The sequence below is a fragment of the Lipotes vexillifer genome, unplaced genomic scaffold, assembly GCF_000442215.2.
Source record: "Lipotes vexillifer unplaced genomic scaffold, Lipotes_vexillifer_v1.1 scaffold835, whole genome shotgun sequence".
NCBI lineage: Eukaryota > Metazoa > Chordata > Mammalia > Artiodactyla > Lipotidae > Lipotes > Lipotes vexillifer.
This window is the reverse complement of record NW_006774135.1, coordinates 1,216,108-1,229,213: the sequence shown is the minus strand read 5'-3', so window position 1 is coordinate 1,229,213 and position 13,106 is coordinate 1,216,108. Positions and strand designations below refer to the sequence as shown.

The following is a 13,106-nucleotide window of genomic DNA, read 5'->3' as shown; positions in this document are numbered from 1 at the left end:
TTTTAGAAAATGGAGGGCTTCCCTGGTGGCGCAGTGATTAAGAATCTGCCTGCCAATGCAGGGCACATGGGTTCAAGCCCTGGTCCAGGAAGATCCCACATGCCGCGGAGCAACTAAGCCTGTGCGCCCCAGCTACTGAGCCTGTGCTCTAGAGCCTGCGAGCCACAACTACTGAGCCTGCGCGCCTAGAGCCCGTGCTCCACAAGAGAAGCCACTGCAATGAGAAAGCCGCGCACTGCACCGAAGAGTAGTCCCTGCTCCCCGCAGCTAGAGAAAGCCCGCACTCAGCAACAAAGACCCAACCCAATGCAGCCAAAAATAATAAAATAAATTTTAAAAATAAAGAAAATGGAAGTGTGCGTCCTGGCCTCTCAACACGAGCGGTCTCCTCCTGCTTGGAGCGCCTGGCGGGCCCCAGCCAGCCTGACCCACTGAGGCCACCCGTCTCCAAAGCTGGTGGTGGGCCAGCTTGCCTACACCGGCTCACTGCTGTGTCCAACACACTTCCTGCCACCTTTTTTGTTATTTTCAGGTTTTTACATCTACCTAAGCTGTGCAGAGACAGGACTTTGCCGTAGGCATCCTTACACCACCAATTCCACAGAAGTGCTGGTGTGTTAGCGCCGTGAGGTGAATGGAAGCCCGTGTGGAAGGGGCCCTCCCAGGGCCCCTGCAGGCCGCTTCTCCCTCCATGTGACTCTGTGGGAGTGGTGATGCAGGAACAGAGACTCCTCGGTGAGCAGAGGTCAGCCCCAGAGGCAGGCCATGACCGTGGGCCCTGCTCCGGACAGGCAGGAGCCCCAGGGGAGGCTCCACGGTTCCCAAAACCCCTTACTTACACTCACCAAGTGCCTGCAATTTCCCGTATTTCAGGCCTGTGCATTTACCAGGAAAACAGTATGAAAAACAAAACAAAAAAAAGTCTATAGAGTTTGAACACCTCAGGTGCCACAATGTGGTAATAAAAGTACCGATTTGGACATCATTTACACATGAAGTTAAAATTCAGGATCGGGTACACAAATGGTCTTCATACGGCCTCTTAAAAGCAAGAGGAGCTCAATTTCAGCTATGCAAAACCTGGCAAAAGAAAAGCCAGGCGGTAAACACTCGATGTCTGAAACCCGCAGACAGATGGAAATGGCGCTTGCAGCAGGGAGTGGGAACAGACCACTGGTGTCTGGGCCGCGGCCTCAGCAGCACGGCCCGCCCTCCAGGGAGGCCGCACTCCCCGGCCAGGCCCTCACAGTGCCGGAGGCGTAGCGGGTTAGATGAAGACTACAGGAGAGCAGGGACGTTGTCTTTAATGAAGTTGGAATTAAAAAGTCACTCGGTAAAATGTTTACGAGTATTGGTTTTTATCACATCAAAAAAGTTGACATGCAAGTCAGAGCTGTTTCCCTGTAGAAAGTGGGAAGCCATGTGTTAAAAGCCACAGAACTGGCTGCTCCTGCCAGGTGTCTCTGAAAAGGGGCTGCTGCGTGAGAACACGTTTAAGTTAAAACAACCCTTCACGTATCAAAGAAATGTGTCAAAATAATCTCAAACAATTAAAATATATATATTTATAATTCCAGGCCCTCAGAAGCAATCATGGTAGTTAAGAACGAAGTTTTGAGTCATCGTGATAGAGGCCAACTCAACACATCTCTAGCGAGATGAGATTCGGAAACCGGCATCAGAGCCCAGAGCTGCTGCAGCATCTCCTCCACGTGCCGGACGGACAGGCGAGCGACCTCCGGGGCCACGGTGAGCGTCCTGGGAGGCAGCAGCTGGCGTCCTGGCTCCTTCCGCGGGCCCGGCCCCCCGCCCCCACCCCCCAGCCCGCACGGCTGTCCGCCCGGCCTGCGCTCTGCAAGGCCAGCGTCTGGACGCCTGACCGGCACTGGAAAATAAATCAATGCGATTCGGTTTAAATGCCAGTTTCTTCAAGAACCTGATATTTCAGTTACAAATAATTGAAGCTCCTTTTTAAAAAGAAAATAACTCCCTTGTAACCAACTACTTTATGTGAGGAAAGGAGACAGCGTCACAGCAACTTGCGGCCGTCCAGGGCCCGCGGAAGGCGGCCGCGTCTAGCTGGCGAACGTCTTGCCCACGTCCTCCTTCCCCTTGTACGTCCTCTTGCCGTGCGTGAACGGGATGTACCGGTACTTGATCATGTGCTGGGGACAGGCAGACGCGTCTCAGCACAGCTTCCCCGTGACCCACCTTCCCTCCAACTCTGAGCCCCACCTTCTCCACGTACTGGGCGTGGAGCCAGAGCTCCGGCAGACACCCCCGTCCCCCCACTGCCCAGCGGAGCCAGCCGAGCTGCTGAAAACCCTGAGGGTGTGGGATGGGCTTCATGACGCCCTGCGTGCCAGACGGGCTAGCGCTACTGAGGTGGGGACGTGGGATGGGTGGCACCCGGGCCCAGGTGGTTGGGGGGGTGGGGAGGCCAGGATGAAGCCGCACCACCCTGTCTGGCCAGGCCTGTTCTAGGGTGATGTTGGCAGGGCACACCACCCGGGAGGTCCTGGGCCCCGACTGTCGCACAGTATGATGTGCCAGACCTGAGGGTGTTAACTGGCTGTGCTGCGCTGGCGGGGAGCGGGCACCACACCCATCAGACCTGCGGGGAGAGCAGGGTCCACACGGCCCTCCCGTGCCTCGGGCCCGAGCCGGCTCTCGCAGAGCTGTGAGTGCCGGGTGGCGCGGCCCCACGGCGCACAGGCGTCAGGGTCGTACCTTTATTTGCCGCTTCATCGTGATACAGAAGAGCATGAGGAAGTACATGACGAGGATGGGCCAGAACACCGGCACGTTGAACGCCTCGAAGAAGGTGCAGGCCGTCGCCACCAGGACGCCCTTGGTCGCGGCGTGCCTGCGGGAGGAGAGAAGGTCAGTGCGGGACGGCGGCCCCACGGACGATGTGCGTCTCCACTTGCGGAGCGGGCTGGGCGCTGCGTGTGGCGCGTCTGACGTTCCACGTGTGAACACGGACACGGCGTTCTTAGTCCCTTGGACACTCAAAGTTTTCTGAAATTACACAAAGTGTACAAGGGCAGTGGGGGCCCCGGCACTGCCCAGGCCAGCGGCTGGGGGATGCAGATGCCCCCCATGTGCTGCTGGGGCCCACGTCTAGAAATCCAGTCCCAAGTCTCGAGGCTTGAGTCCCACACGCCCAGCAGGCCATCCCCCAGTGGCCGAGCAGTGTCCCCAGGAGAAGCAGGTGGAGTCAGGCCTCAGGGCCACCCTCCCTCAGGCTTAGGGCCCAACCCATCAGGGTCACAGCCCTCCTTAAAATCCCCCTTGGTCTCCCTTTCCTAGAGAACAAAGGCCACCTCAGAAGGCGGGCAGGACCCGGCCTTGCCCGCTGCCCACCCTCCCCCGGCAGCCCCGGGCCCAGCGTTTCACACTCATCCCACAGGGACTCACCGAGTGCCTGCACGGCCACCCCTGCACCAGGCTGAAGGGCGGCAGCTCTTTGCCTTCACTTTTGTGACAACACAGGACAGACACATTCACAGACCAGCCCCCCCCGCAACACACACACACACACACACACACACACACACACACACACACACACACACACTAGGGGGTCACCTCCATCCTCCTGTCACATTCATACTTGTCACAGCGTCACACACACGTGACCGCCTCCAGGAGGCCTGGGGATGCCCAGGCCACCCCGAGGACCGAGTGGGGATAGAGCTGGTCCCCCTTTGGGCCACCGGGAGGGGTGCCGTGCACAAAGCAGCGTCCCCCCGAGGCCGAGTGTGCCACATACCCGGGACCCGCCTCCCCAGAAGCAGCCTCTTTTCTGCGGCGTCGAGGTGCAGCAGTGTTACCTTGGGAGGGGGGTGGGCACTACAAGGCCCCGTGACCCCCCTCCACGCCCAGCGGGCACGCTTCACGTTCTGGGTGAGTCAACGTTCAAAACGAGGAAACACAACAGAACTGGCGTTTCTCCAAGGAGTCTAAGCTGCTGGCTCGCTGAGACCGAAGTGCCTGCCCCCGTCTCACGGCCATGCGTGGGGACGAGCATCCTTCGCAACCACCGTTAGGAGGTGACTCACCAAAACTTAAACTCTGGGAGCCTTCGAATGAAGGGCCGGAACTCCTCATTCTGTTTGGTTGGTAACGAGGGGCCATCATCTGAAAGGCAGAATGTCATCCGGAGGTGAGGCAGACAGTGCACCTTGTCGTTTCCACCGCTGCCCTTTTAAGGTTCCCTAGAGCTTGTGAACCAGCAGGCCTGATACGTGACATACAGATTTACATCCTTTAACCAGACATAAAATGGGGACCTTCAGTTGATTTAGAAACCGATTCACTGCTTTAGAAAATCTGTATTAGAATTTCTTTTTAAGACCACTTTAAGTGATCAGGTAAAAATTCAACCACACGCCGATTTCCAGGAACGCGTCAACTGTACAACACGAGGTACAGGGAGGATGCAAGTCCACAGCCCACGAGAGCACAGAGGCGGGAGCTGTGCATCCTCTCTCAGGGGCGCCGGGCTCAGGACGGCCACCCTCTGCAGTGAGCCACGAGCCAGGCCTCGGGCTGAGGCCCCCAAGCCACCTCCCACCCCACGTGGGAAGGTGCCCTCCCCAGTTAACAGATGGAGAAACTGAGGCCTACTGAAAGGGCCTCTTGTTTCCTAATCCCCCCAATGCAGCAGCAAATGAAAGGGTTGTTTCCTTTGCTATTTTCATCAAATACTCCACAGAAAAAAATACACAGGCTCCGATCGTGATGTGAACAGGCTGCGTAAGGTGTGCCCCTGCCGTTAACAACTGTGCCTCTGACTCCATGGGCTCCACAGGAGCTGCGTTGGGTTTTCCCAACGGTGGCTGCGACGCGCCGGAATGGAGGCCTCAGCATCTGGTCGTGAGCCATCCCCGCCCCCAGCTGGTCCAGCAGGTGTGTGCCAAGGCCCCCACCTGGCCCAGGTACGCCAGGAGCAGCCAGAGCCACGAACCTTTTAACCCATCGTCCTCAGGGGACATTGGGGGGCCAGTGGCCTCAGTCAGCCATGTGGAGCCGCCGTGGAAGCTTGCTTTTGTGAGAAAGGGACCTAACAGGCAAGCGTGGAGGGGACGTGGACGGGCCAGCTACCCAGGAAGCAGGCCCTGGCTCCCCCCCCCCCCCCCCAGATGGCTGTATGGCTTTTCTACCTTGTATCAGGGCTCCCAGATTCCCCCCCCCCCACCCCTGCGGGACCTCACCAGGTTCCACAGCCTGACGGCTCACTTTCCTCCTCTGCCAAATGGGGGTGACAGGAGCGCCTGCCTCCTGTGACTGTCACAAGGGCTTAGCAAGGTCGTTCCACAAACTTGCCAGGATCACTGAAGTTGCAGGTACATTTTAAGCACCCAGAGAACAGTCCCCAAAATTTAGATTTCAAATGTTTCCAGAGAAAATGGAGCAATCCTGGGAAGTATAGAAAGCCCACAACTCTCCCCAAACAGAGCAAAGTGGACAGTCTCTACTCTACCTGAATCTTCCATTAAGGAAGGATCCACTTTGGGAGAAAGGAAAGCTATGAAGAGATTTAGATGGTAGATTCCCAAGGCGTAGGTCACGATGTACCAACCCTGGAAGAGAAGGAGAAACGGTCAGTGAGGCCACCCTGAACCCATTCCCTGTCTGGACTGAACCAGGACATGGAGTCATAACAAGTGACCGAAGTGCAGTGAGCATCCACGCTGACAGTTTATCTTAAACTGCACCGTGGGTCTTGAGAGTGGATAAGCCAAGGTCCACACGGCAAACGTTTTCAAGGGTCCAGTTAGGTGCACCCAGGACGTAAAGCCACCAGCCCCCCGGAAGGCAGCAGAAACGGGGGTGCTTCACAAAGCCTCACACCCGAGCTGCACACCCGGGTCACAAGCCCTGCCCTCGGCCAGCGGCGCCTGACCCAGACGCAGGCTCTGGACCAGCCTGAGACACTGGGGCTCGAGCTCCTTCCAGCGGGCGGTTCGCACCACCGCACACTGTGTCAGGAATGTTCATAACGTTTGCCCAGAAGAAATCCAGAGGCGGAAAATCAGGAAACCAAGCACAAGTCAGCAAAGTGTCGTGGAGCCAAACCCCCCTCAGGCAGCACAGAGAAAGGGGCACACGTGCCACATGACTCGCTCTTAGAGGGGAGACTTCATCCGATCAGAACCACAACTGCACTGCAGGACCAACTGTAAAAGCCTAAACATTTTCACACAAACAAGATGAGCCCTTTCTACCTTAAAACGTTTTCAAGTCAAACAACAAAGACCTAAATGTGCAGAGTTAACAGCTGAGTGTTCCCACAGCTCCTCGTGGCGGGCTGAGTCTGAAGGGACACCAAGTCGGGTAGAGACTCAGCTCAGAGCACAGGAGAACCAACCCGTACGAGATGCACCCGCCCCTGCCCAAATCCCCCAAGTCAAGGTTTCTAGGTCATTCATTCCACTGAGAATGGACCAAGGTCCAGTTTCTTAAAAAAAAATCTAGACCCGATCACAGCAAACTGAACATCAGTTGTAGAGACACCCAACACAGACCGCACCCTGCTGCAGAGCTGGACCGGGGCCCCACCGCCTTTGCGCCGAGCCAGGGCTAGGCTTCCTTGTAGGAGCGCAGACACAATACCCTCCAAGGACAGGTCTCTGTGCTCAGCTTAGGTGCGAGTTCCCCAGAGCACTGGGCGCGGCACAGTATCCAGCAGGCGAAGTGCCCATCCGCACACACGCGCTCCTGACCCTCGGGAGACGCCCGCAAGGAGGGGGAGGAAAAGCCTGAGCCTCCATCCCCTGGACACAAGGAAGCATGAGCTGCCCTCCTCTCAGGGTCTACAGAGCACTCCCGTCCAGGAGCCCGGCACTCACCAAAGGTGTGGGGAGGGCGTCCATCCCCTGGAGGAGCCGTGCCGCCCTCGCTCACTCCACCCGGCCCTCCTCGGACACCAGCACGGCTCACGGCACCCAGGGAATGGGGTGGCCAGTCCGGGTGATTTTGTCCCTAGAGTCCCCAGCCCCCATAACCCGAGGCAGGGTCAAGGAGCGCCAGAGGGTCCCCTGTGCAGACCAGGACACTGGAGAGCACTGTCACCTCACCAGGCCCAGCTGACACCAAGACTGTCCTGTGAAGTCCAGCAACAGAACACAAGGAACTTAGAACGGGACGTAAACTTTTTTTTTTTTTTTTGCGGTACGCGGGCCTCTCACTGTTGTGGCCTCTCCCATTGTGGAGCACAGCCTCCGGACGCGCAGGCTCAGCAGCCATGGCTCACGGGCCCAGCCGCTCCGCGGCACGTGGGATCTTCCCGGACCGGGGCACGAATCCGTGTCTCCTGCATCGGCAGGCGGACTCTCAACCACTGCGCCACCAGGGAAGCCCGGGATGTAAACATTTAAAGACAGTCACTGAAGTCTTTCTTATACTTGGTGCTTAACTGAAAAATTATCTTTAGAGACCCTTTCCTTCACCATAAACCCACCTAATCCAGAGACAGAAGGAAAAACAACACCCCAGCCAACACCACAGTGCGGTGACTCGTCACCGCCACCCCTCACCAACCTGCAGCAGGTAAACTCGGATCATGTAGACGAAGCTCAGGCCCAGCGTCACCACCCATCGCACAGCCGTGTATGGCGTAGACTTGTCAAGCCAGGACTGATAGATCTGGAAAGAGAGTGCCCAAGTCACAGAGACTCTGCAATTCCTTCTGTAGAGCACACTTCCTGCCAGCACTTGCCTCAGATTTTAAGTCAATGGCACTGAGCAGTGACTACAATTAACCCAACATTTGCAGTGCTGCCTAAGGCAAGTCCACCCCTTAAGCAAAAATACTACAGAACCACCTCTTGCAACACGCAGTCCTACAGCATCGGCCCAAGGGGCCATCGTGGGGAGACTGAACTTAAACCCCAGAGAGGATGGGACAGAGAAAGGAGAATGGCACCACCCTGCATGTGGGGCACCACCCTGCATGTGGGACTCCACCCGAGGTTCCGTCCCAAAGCCCGCTTCCCCCGGAGCCGGTTCCAGCCCGCCCAGGAGCCGCAGAGCTGACTGCCTTAATCCTTAGATTCACATATGTGCACATGTGCGCCTACATACACGTGTACGTGTGTGTGTGTAATTGATATACACGCGTGTAGTCTAAATTTAATTTTGAGATTTTAATTATGAAAAATTTCAACCATTCATGAGAGAGAATGAGCCTACATGTGCCTGTCACCTGGCTTCAATAATTATGAACTTTTCCAGATGCTATTTTTTAATTTAAAAAATCAATGCAGTTTTAGTTTTGAACCAAACTGTGCGATTCTTCGCTGAGTTAGACTCCTTCCTCCAGAACTCATAGGCCTCGCTGCAGCCCCAAGGGGTATTCCCGCCACAGAGCGCAGGCCTGGGCCAGGGCCAGAGGGGCCGAGGGGACGCAGACATGGGTGTCTGGATGAGGGGACAGCAAGGGCAGAGCAGGGGCCGCCAGGTCCATCCCGCCCAGGAGCTAAGAATGGTTTTCACGTTTTAAAAGTTGTTGGAAAAAATCACAGAAGACAAGTACATGGCCTGAACCTCAGGAGACCCAGCACCCTCACGGCAACGGGAAAAGCTTCTGAGAGGGTGAACGAGAGACCCAGGGAGGGGCGCCCACCCTGCGGGGGCTGCCAGCACACTTACGCCCCAGGGAAACGTCCCAGGGTCAAGTCTCATTTAAATGTTTCCGCAACTCAGTGACCCAAAAACCAACCTGTCCAAGTCTTGTGAAGAATCTGTACACCACAGAAGGTTTCCCGTGGACGGAATCTCCCACACTGTCACCTTCTGACATGCTGTATGCAAGACAAATACAACATAGTTTTAAATTAAATAAAAAGTACTCAAGGACTGGATCATTCTGCCCTATTTTCATCAACATGTCAAGCAGGTTTCCTCAGCATTCACTGTTTCATCCACGCCGTGGCTTCCTTCTGTGTGTCTTTACCACCAGTCACCCAGAAAAAAGAAACCAGCCAGCGACACGCTTTGGTGGAGAGCCAGGAAGGCATGTGACATGCAAAGCAGCAGCACCGGGTGGACTTTCGTTCCTGCTAATGTCACCTGGCTCACACTCCTCCGGCAGGTCCCCAGGAGCCACCCTCGCTGACGGCCAAGTCCTCTGGCCCCATTTCTGTGTCCACCTCCTGAGGCCGGTCCACAGCACGGGCTACCGCGCCCAAGCCTCCCCGGGGCTCGCCGGCCTCCAGCACCTCCTCCTGCCACTCCTCGGGCTCCCCTCGGTGCCCCCACTTCTCTAGGCCCTGCCCTGGCCTCCGTCCAGGCCACTGCCCACGGTGCCAGCTGTGCACCTCCAGGTCCTCCCAGACCCAATCCCCACTCCACGACCAGGATCCTCAGGTGATCATCTGTCTGCGTCCCAGTTCCTTATCTGTGCGTGGAGGTAATCCTATCTGCTCCTGACCATTTCAACATGCCCTGCGATTCCATACGAGAACCCAGGTCACTAAGGGAAGCCAAGGGCATCGTCACCCCTATTCCACAACAGAGGATCAAGCCCCAAATAGTTTAAGCCACTTCTCAAAGTTAAGAGTAGCTCTGACCTCAGCTCCTGCAGCCCAACACACCCCCGCCTGAACCTCGGGACCAGAGGATGCAGAGGACGGAGGGCCCTGCCAGCCTGAAGCTGGTGAAGATGCCGGGGCAAAGCTCTCGCTGCCCGCAAACTTGCGGGCAGCTCCTTCCCGATCTGGCACCACGGCAGGGCTGGGGACCAGAAGTGGACTCCAGCTCGGAGTCTGTTTCCAGGGCCCCTGAGTGGCATGGCTGTGCGGGCTCAGTTTCCTCACTGGGGAGATGGCACCTGCTGGCACAGTGGCCCTTCCCATTCAGACAGAAAACCACAGCTCCCGACGGCCCGAGCTGCCCCAACGCCCGGCCTGCGCACAGCGGGGCTGTGGCCTGAACCCACGCCCACCGACACGTCCTCACCACGTGCACTGAGCAAGTCCGCAGGCTCACGATGCGATCCCGGGTCCCAAGTGGAACAACGTGCCCGTTACAGCTGACCCTTGAAGAATGCAGAGTTAGGGGCGCCGGCCCCCAGCAGTCGACAAGCCGAGTATAACTTTACAGTCGGCCTCTGGATCCGCAGTTCGGCCAACCACGGACTGTGCAGTACCGCAGTACTTTTCTCGTGAAAAAAATCCACACGTGAGTGGACCCATGCAGTCCAAACCTGTGTTATTCAAGGGTCAACTGTACAACTCAGGTATTAAAATAACCTGAGCAGTCCCACCACACACGTCATCACATCTGTGCTGAAAAGTCTGTCGTTCAGTGACACCATTTCCTGGAGCCACCGTGTGGAGGAGGCCAGCTAGGCCAGTGGGTGCAGGAGTGCCAGGAGTACCACAGAGGAGACTGAGAAATGCCCTTTGCTCTCAGGGGAGCCGAGGCTGAACTGAGCAGGCGAACTCCTGGTCCTGTCTTTTGAGGAGGTTTGTCTTTACGTTCAACTGGGAAAAATTCCATTTTTTAAAAGGGGCTACATTAGAACTTGTTACCTAGGACAGCCAGCCACCCTCTTTAGGCCAAAGCCAGGCCAGCAAAAAGCTACATCAGTAGCAGCATTTATCCTTCGGTTCCACACAAATTACCCCTTGCTTTACTGTTTTATGACCAAAGTGTTTACCTTTAAAACGCTTCTACGTGAGCTGAGGCAGTAAGATGGACGTTAGGAAAACCTGGGTATCCCTTTAAAGCACGTGCCCTAAGTAGAAATGGCTGCTTCTAAGCCTCATTCTTTCAACTGAACGTGTGGAAAATCTTCCCAAAACAAAACAGCCAATTTCAGATCACCTGGCAAACGACATGCGTGGTAACACACGGCTCCACACCATGGCTGAGCGTGCGTACAGCGACGTTTAGAACGTGAACTTTGGAGTCAAACGGCCTGTCTATGGCGTGACCTGCAGGCCACCTCGGCCGGCCCCACTCCAATCTGTAAAGCACCGTAGGCCCCTCCCGGGCCTCTGTGGGAGTGAGCGGCCAGCCGTGTTAGCATCAGCAGCAGGCCTGGCACGTAGGGCGGCCGAGGGAGGGAGGGAGCGAGCGGGTCTCCCTCAGACACGAGTCAGACCTGTTCCCGGCTGGGCATCTGCGGTCCTCTTCCCCCTGCTGTTCCAAGGCCGCCGCCTCGAGAGAGAGGCCCCCTGTGACTGTCCAACAGGTGCCGGTCCCTCACATCATGTCACCCTGTTTTATTTTGTGTGACGATCGTTTCTGATCTTTCTCTCTCTATTGCCTCCTACTAGAATGCAAGCTTCTTGAGGGGGAGCCTTGTCTGTCCACTGCCAGCCCCACAGCCCACAGGGCCCGGCACAGAGCTCGCAGTGGGTAAGTTCTCTGTTGGATGTCACTGCTTCAGGCTCAGCCTCAAGAAAACAAAGGCAAAAATAAGGCAAAACCATTCCAAGCAGAGACCAGGAGTATCACGTCTGGAGATTTGCATACAGAGTTCCAGAGTCATCACTGCACCTGTCTGTGGAGTGGACCTCCCTCCTCAAATGGCCCCCATTACACACAGAGGACAGTCCCGCCCGGCGCACGGGTCACCCACAATTTGGCTCCCACTGCCTCTCCGTTCATCCCCCTCCCCATTCCTCCTGGGTCCCCAGCGTGGTAATTTTCCACACCTTCGCCCTCTGATGCTGTTCCCTCCGCTGAAATGCCCTTCCAGACCCCATCCACTCGAGCGCTCGGCCAAGCCCCGCCGCCGGCTGCTCCCTCCCCTGGGCGTGACCACCTTCCCGTCTCCACCGGGCCCTGACCACACCGTACCTGCACCACCACAACCGGGGGCCCCGGGGAGTCCGCCTTACACATCCCCTGAAGTGAGACCCACCCGACCGAGCAGCAGGCGCCCCGGGACGCTCCCAAGCCCAGGTGCCCAGGGCAAGTTTCCGGAGGAAGCTCTGGGCCCAGCACGCGGGGCGCCGTCGGGCGGCTCGGCCCGAGCGCTCGGAATCCTCGGTTCGCAGGATGGCCAAGACTCGACCTCAAGACACCCAAGTCCACCGCGACGCTTCCTACCCAAATCCCGCAGACCGCCCTGGGTCGGCGAGGACACCGAGGCCCCACGGCCCGGGCCGGGCGGCCGACCCCTTCCAGGACGCGCCAGCGGGGGGCGGGAGCCAGTCATCGCGGCGACCCCAGGGGCCCCGTTCGGCCCCGGCTCGGCGCGCGGACCCCAAGACCCCGGCCCCCGCCCCCGCCCCGCCCCACCCCACCCGCCGGCACCTCGCGGTCCACTGCGGCCGAGCGCGGTCTCCCGAGGGCCGCGGGAAAGAGGACGCGAGTGACTGCCGCGCCGGCGCTTCGCTCGGTCCGGGACGACGCAGCCGAGCACTTCCGCTCCGTCCTGAGCGGCACCGCCTCCCGGGCCTTCAAGATGGCCTCCGGGGCGGGGCCGAGAGCCTCCAACCATTTCCGCTTCCGGTGCGGACGCCCAGGCCGTTGGCGGGGCTGTCGCGTCGGCGGAAGGGATGTAAGCGGCGGAAATTCGCCGCGTTGCGCAAGCGCAGTCGCGTCCTCTGGCTCCGGGCCCAGACAGCTCCGCTCCAGAGATTGGTAACGCCCAGAGACTGAGCCCGAGGCCACGCCCCCTCGCGACCAACGAGCCAATGGAGGAGTGCTATGAGGTTGCTAAGGGAAACTCTAGAGGCAAGACGGCGTCCGCCCGTGATGGGTGCTCGAGCTCCCGCCTGGCGCGCCGAGACCCGCCGGCTCGGCCACCGCGGGACGGTAACAGCCGACTGCGCCCTACCGGGCCTCGGTCGGGATGGGAGGGAGGCGGGCAGGTCCGGGCGCTTTCTGCGTGTCCCCGCACACGCATTTTCACTTCAGGAAGTCCAGAACCCGCGGCCCCCAAGCCCAGCGGGGCTCCCCACGCGCGCCTCCCCCGAGCCCAGCCCGCAACCTCTGGAAGCCTTGTCGCCCCCGATTTGGGAGGGACGCGCGTTCGCGTGTCCCGGTGCCCGCGGGATGGGCGGGGTCCCGGGCCCAGAGTAGCAGAGCCGCCGTGTCTTGGAGACCCAGCCGGCAGGAACCGAGTCGACCCTGGGTGTCCC

At 58.3% G+C, this 13,106-nt stretch overlaps 1 protein-coding gene across 2 annotated transcripts; it reads right to left on the bottom strand.

Annotated features, from left to right (window-relative positions):
- Positions 1-1,909: 1,909 nt before the first annotated feature.
- Positions 1,910-12,433, bottom strand: RER1 (retention in endoplasmic reticulum sorting receptor 1). 2 transcript variants are annotated; one of them, XM_007448943.1, is made up of 7 exons: positions 12,277-12,433; positions 8,729-8,810; positions 7,549-7,653; positions 5,489-5,588; positions 4,065-4,143; positions 2,731-2,866; positions 1,910-2,165 (listed from the first exon to the last, which is right to left on the bottom strand). In XM_007448943.1, the coding sequence occupies exons 2-7, from the start codon at positions 8,807-8,809 to the stop codon at positions 2,076-2,078; spliced, it is 591 nt and encodes a 196-aa protein (XP_007449005.1). In that variant the 5' UTR covers position 8,810; positions 12,277-12,433; the 3' UTR covers positions 1,910-2,075. The 2 variants fall into 2 exon arrangements, with proteins under 2 accessions (XP_007449005.1, XP_007449004.1); XM_007448942.1 differs by lacking the exon at positions 12,277-12,433 and having other exon boundaries at positions 2,070-2,165; positions 8,729-8,890.
- Positions 12,434-13,106: the final 673 nt, after the last annotated feature.

Bases quoted from the DNA above. Each gene is read 5' to 3' on its own strand.
- RER1 (XM_007448942.1), bottom strand. From the start codon at position 8,890: ATGAAAATAGGGCAGAATGATCCAGTCCTTGAGTACTTTTTATTTAAT. The intron at 5,589-7,548 runs GTTGGTGAGGGG...CTTCTCTTCCAG, and splicing joins TCCGAGTTTACCTGCTGCAG to GGTTGGTACATCGTGACCTA. The intron at 2,867-4,064 runs GTGAGTCACCTC...CTCCTCCCGCAG, and splicing joins CTCCCAGAGTTTAAGTTTTG to GCACGCCGCGACCAAGGGCG.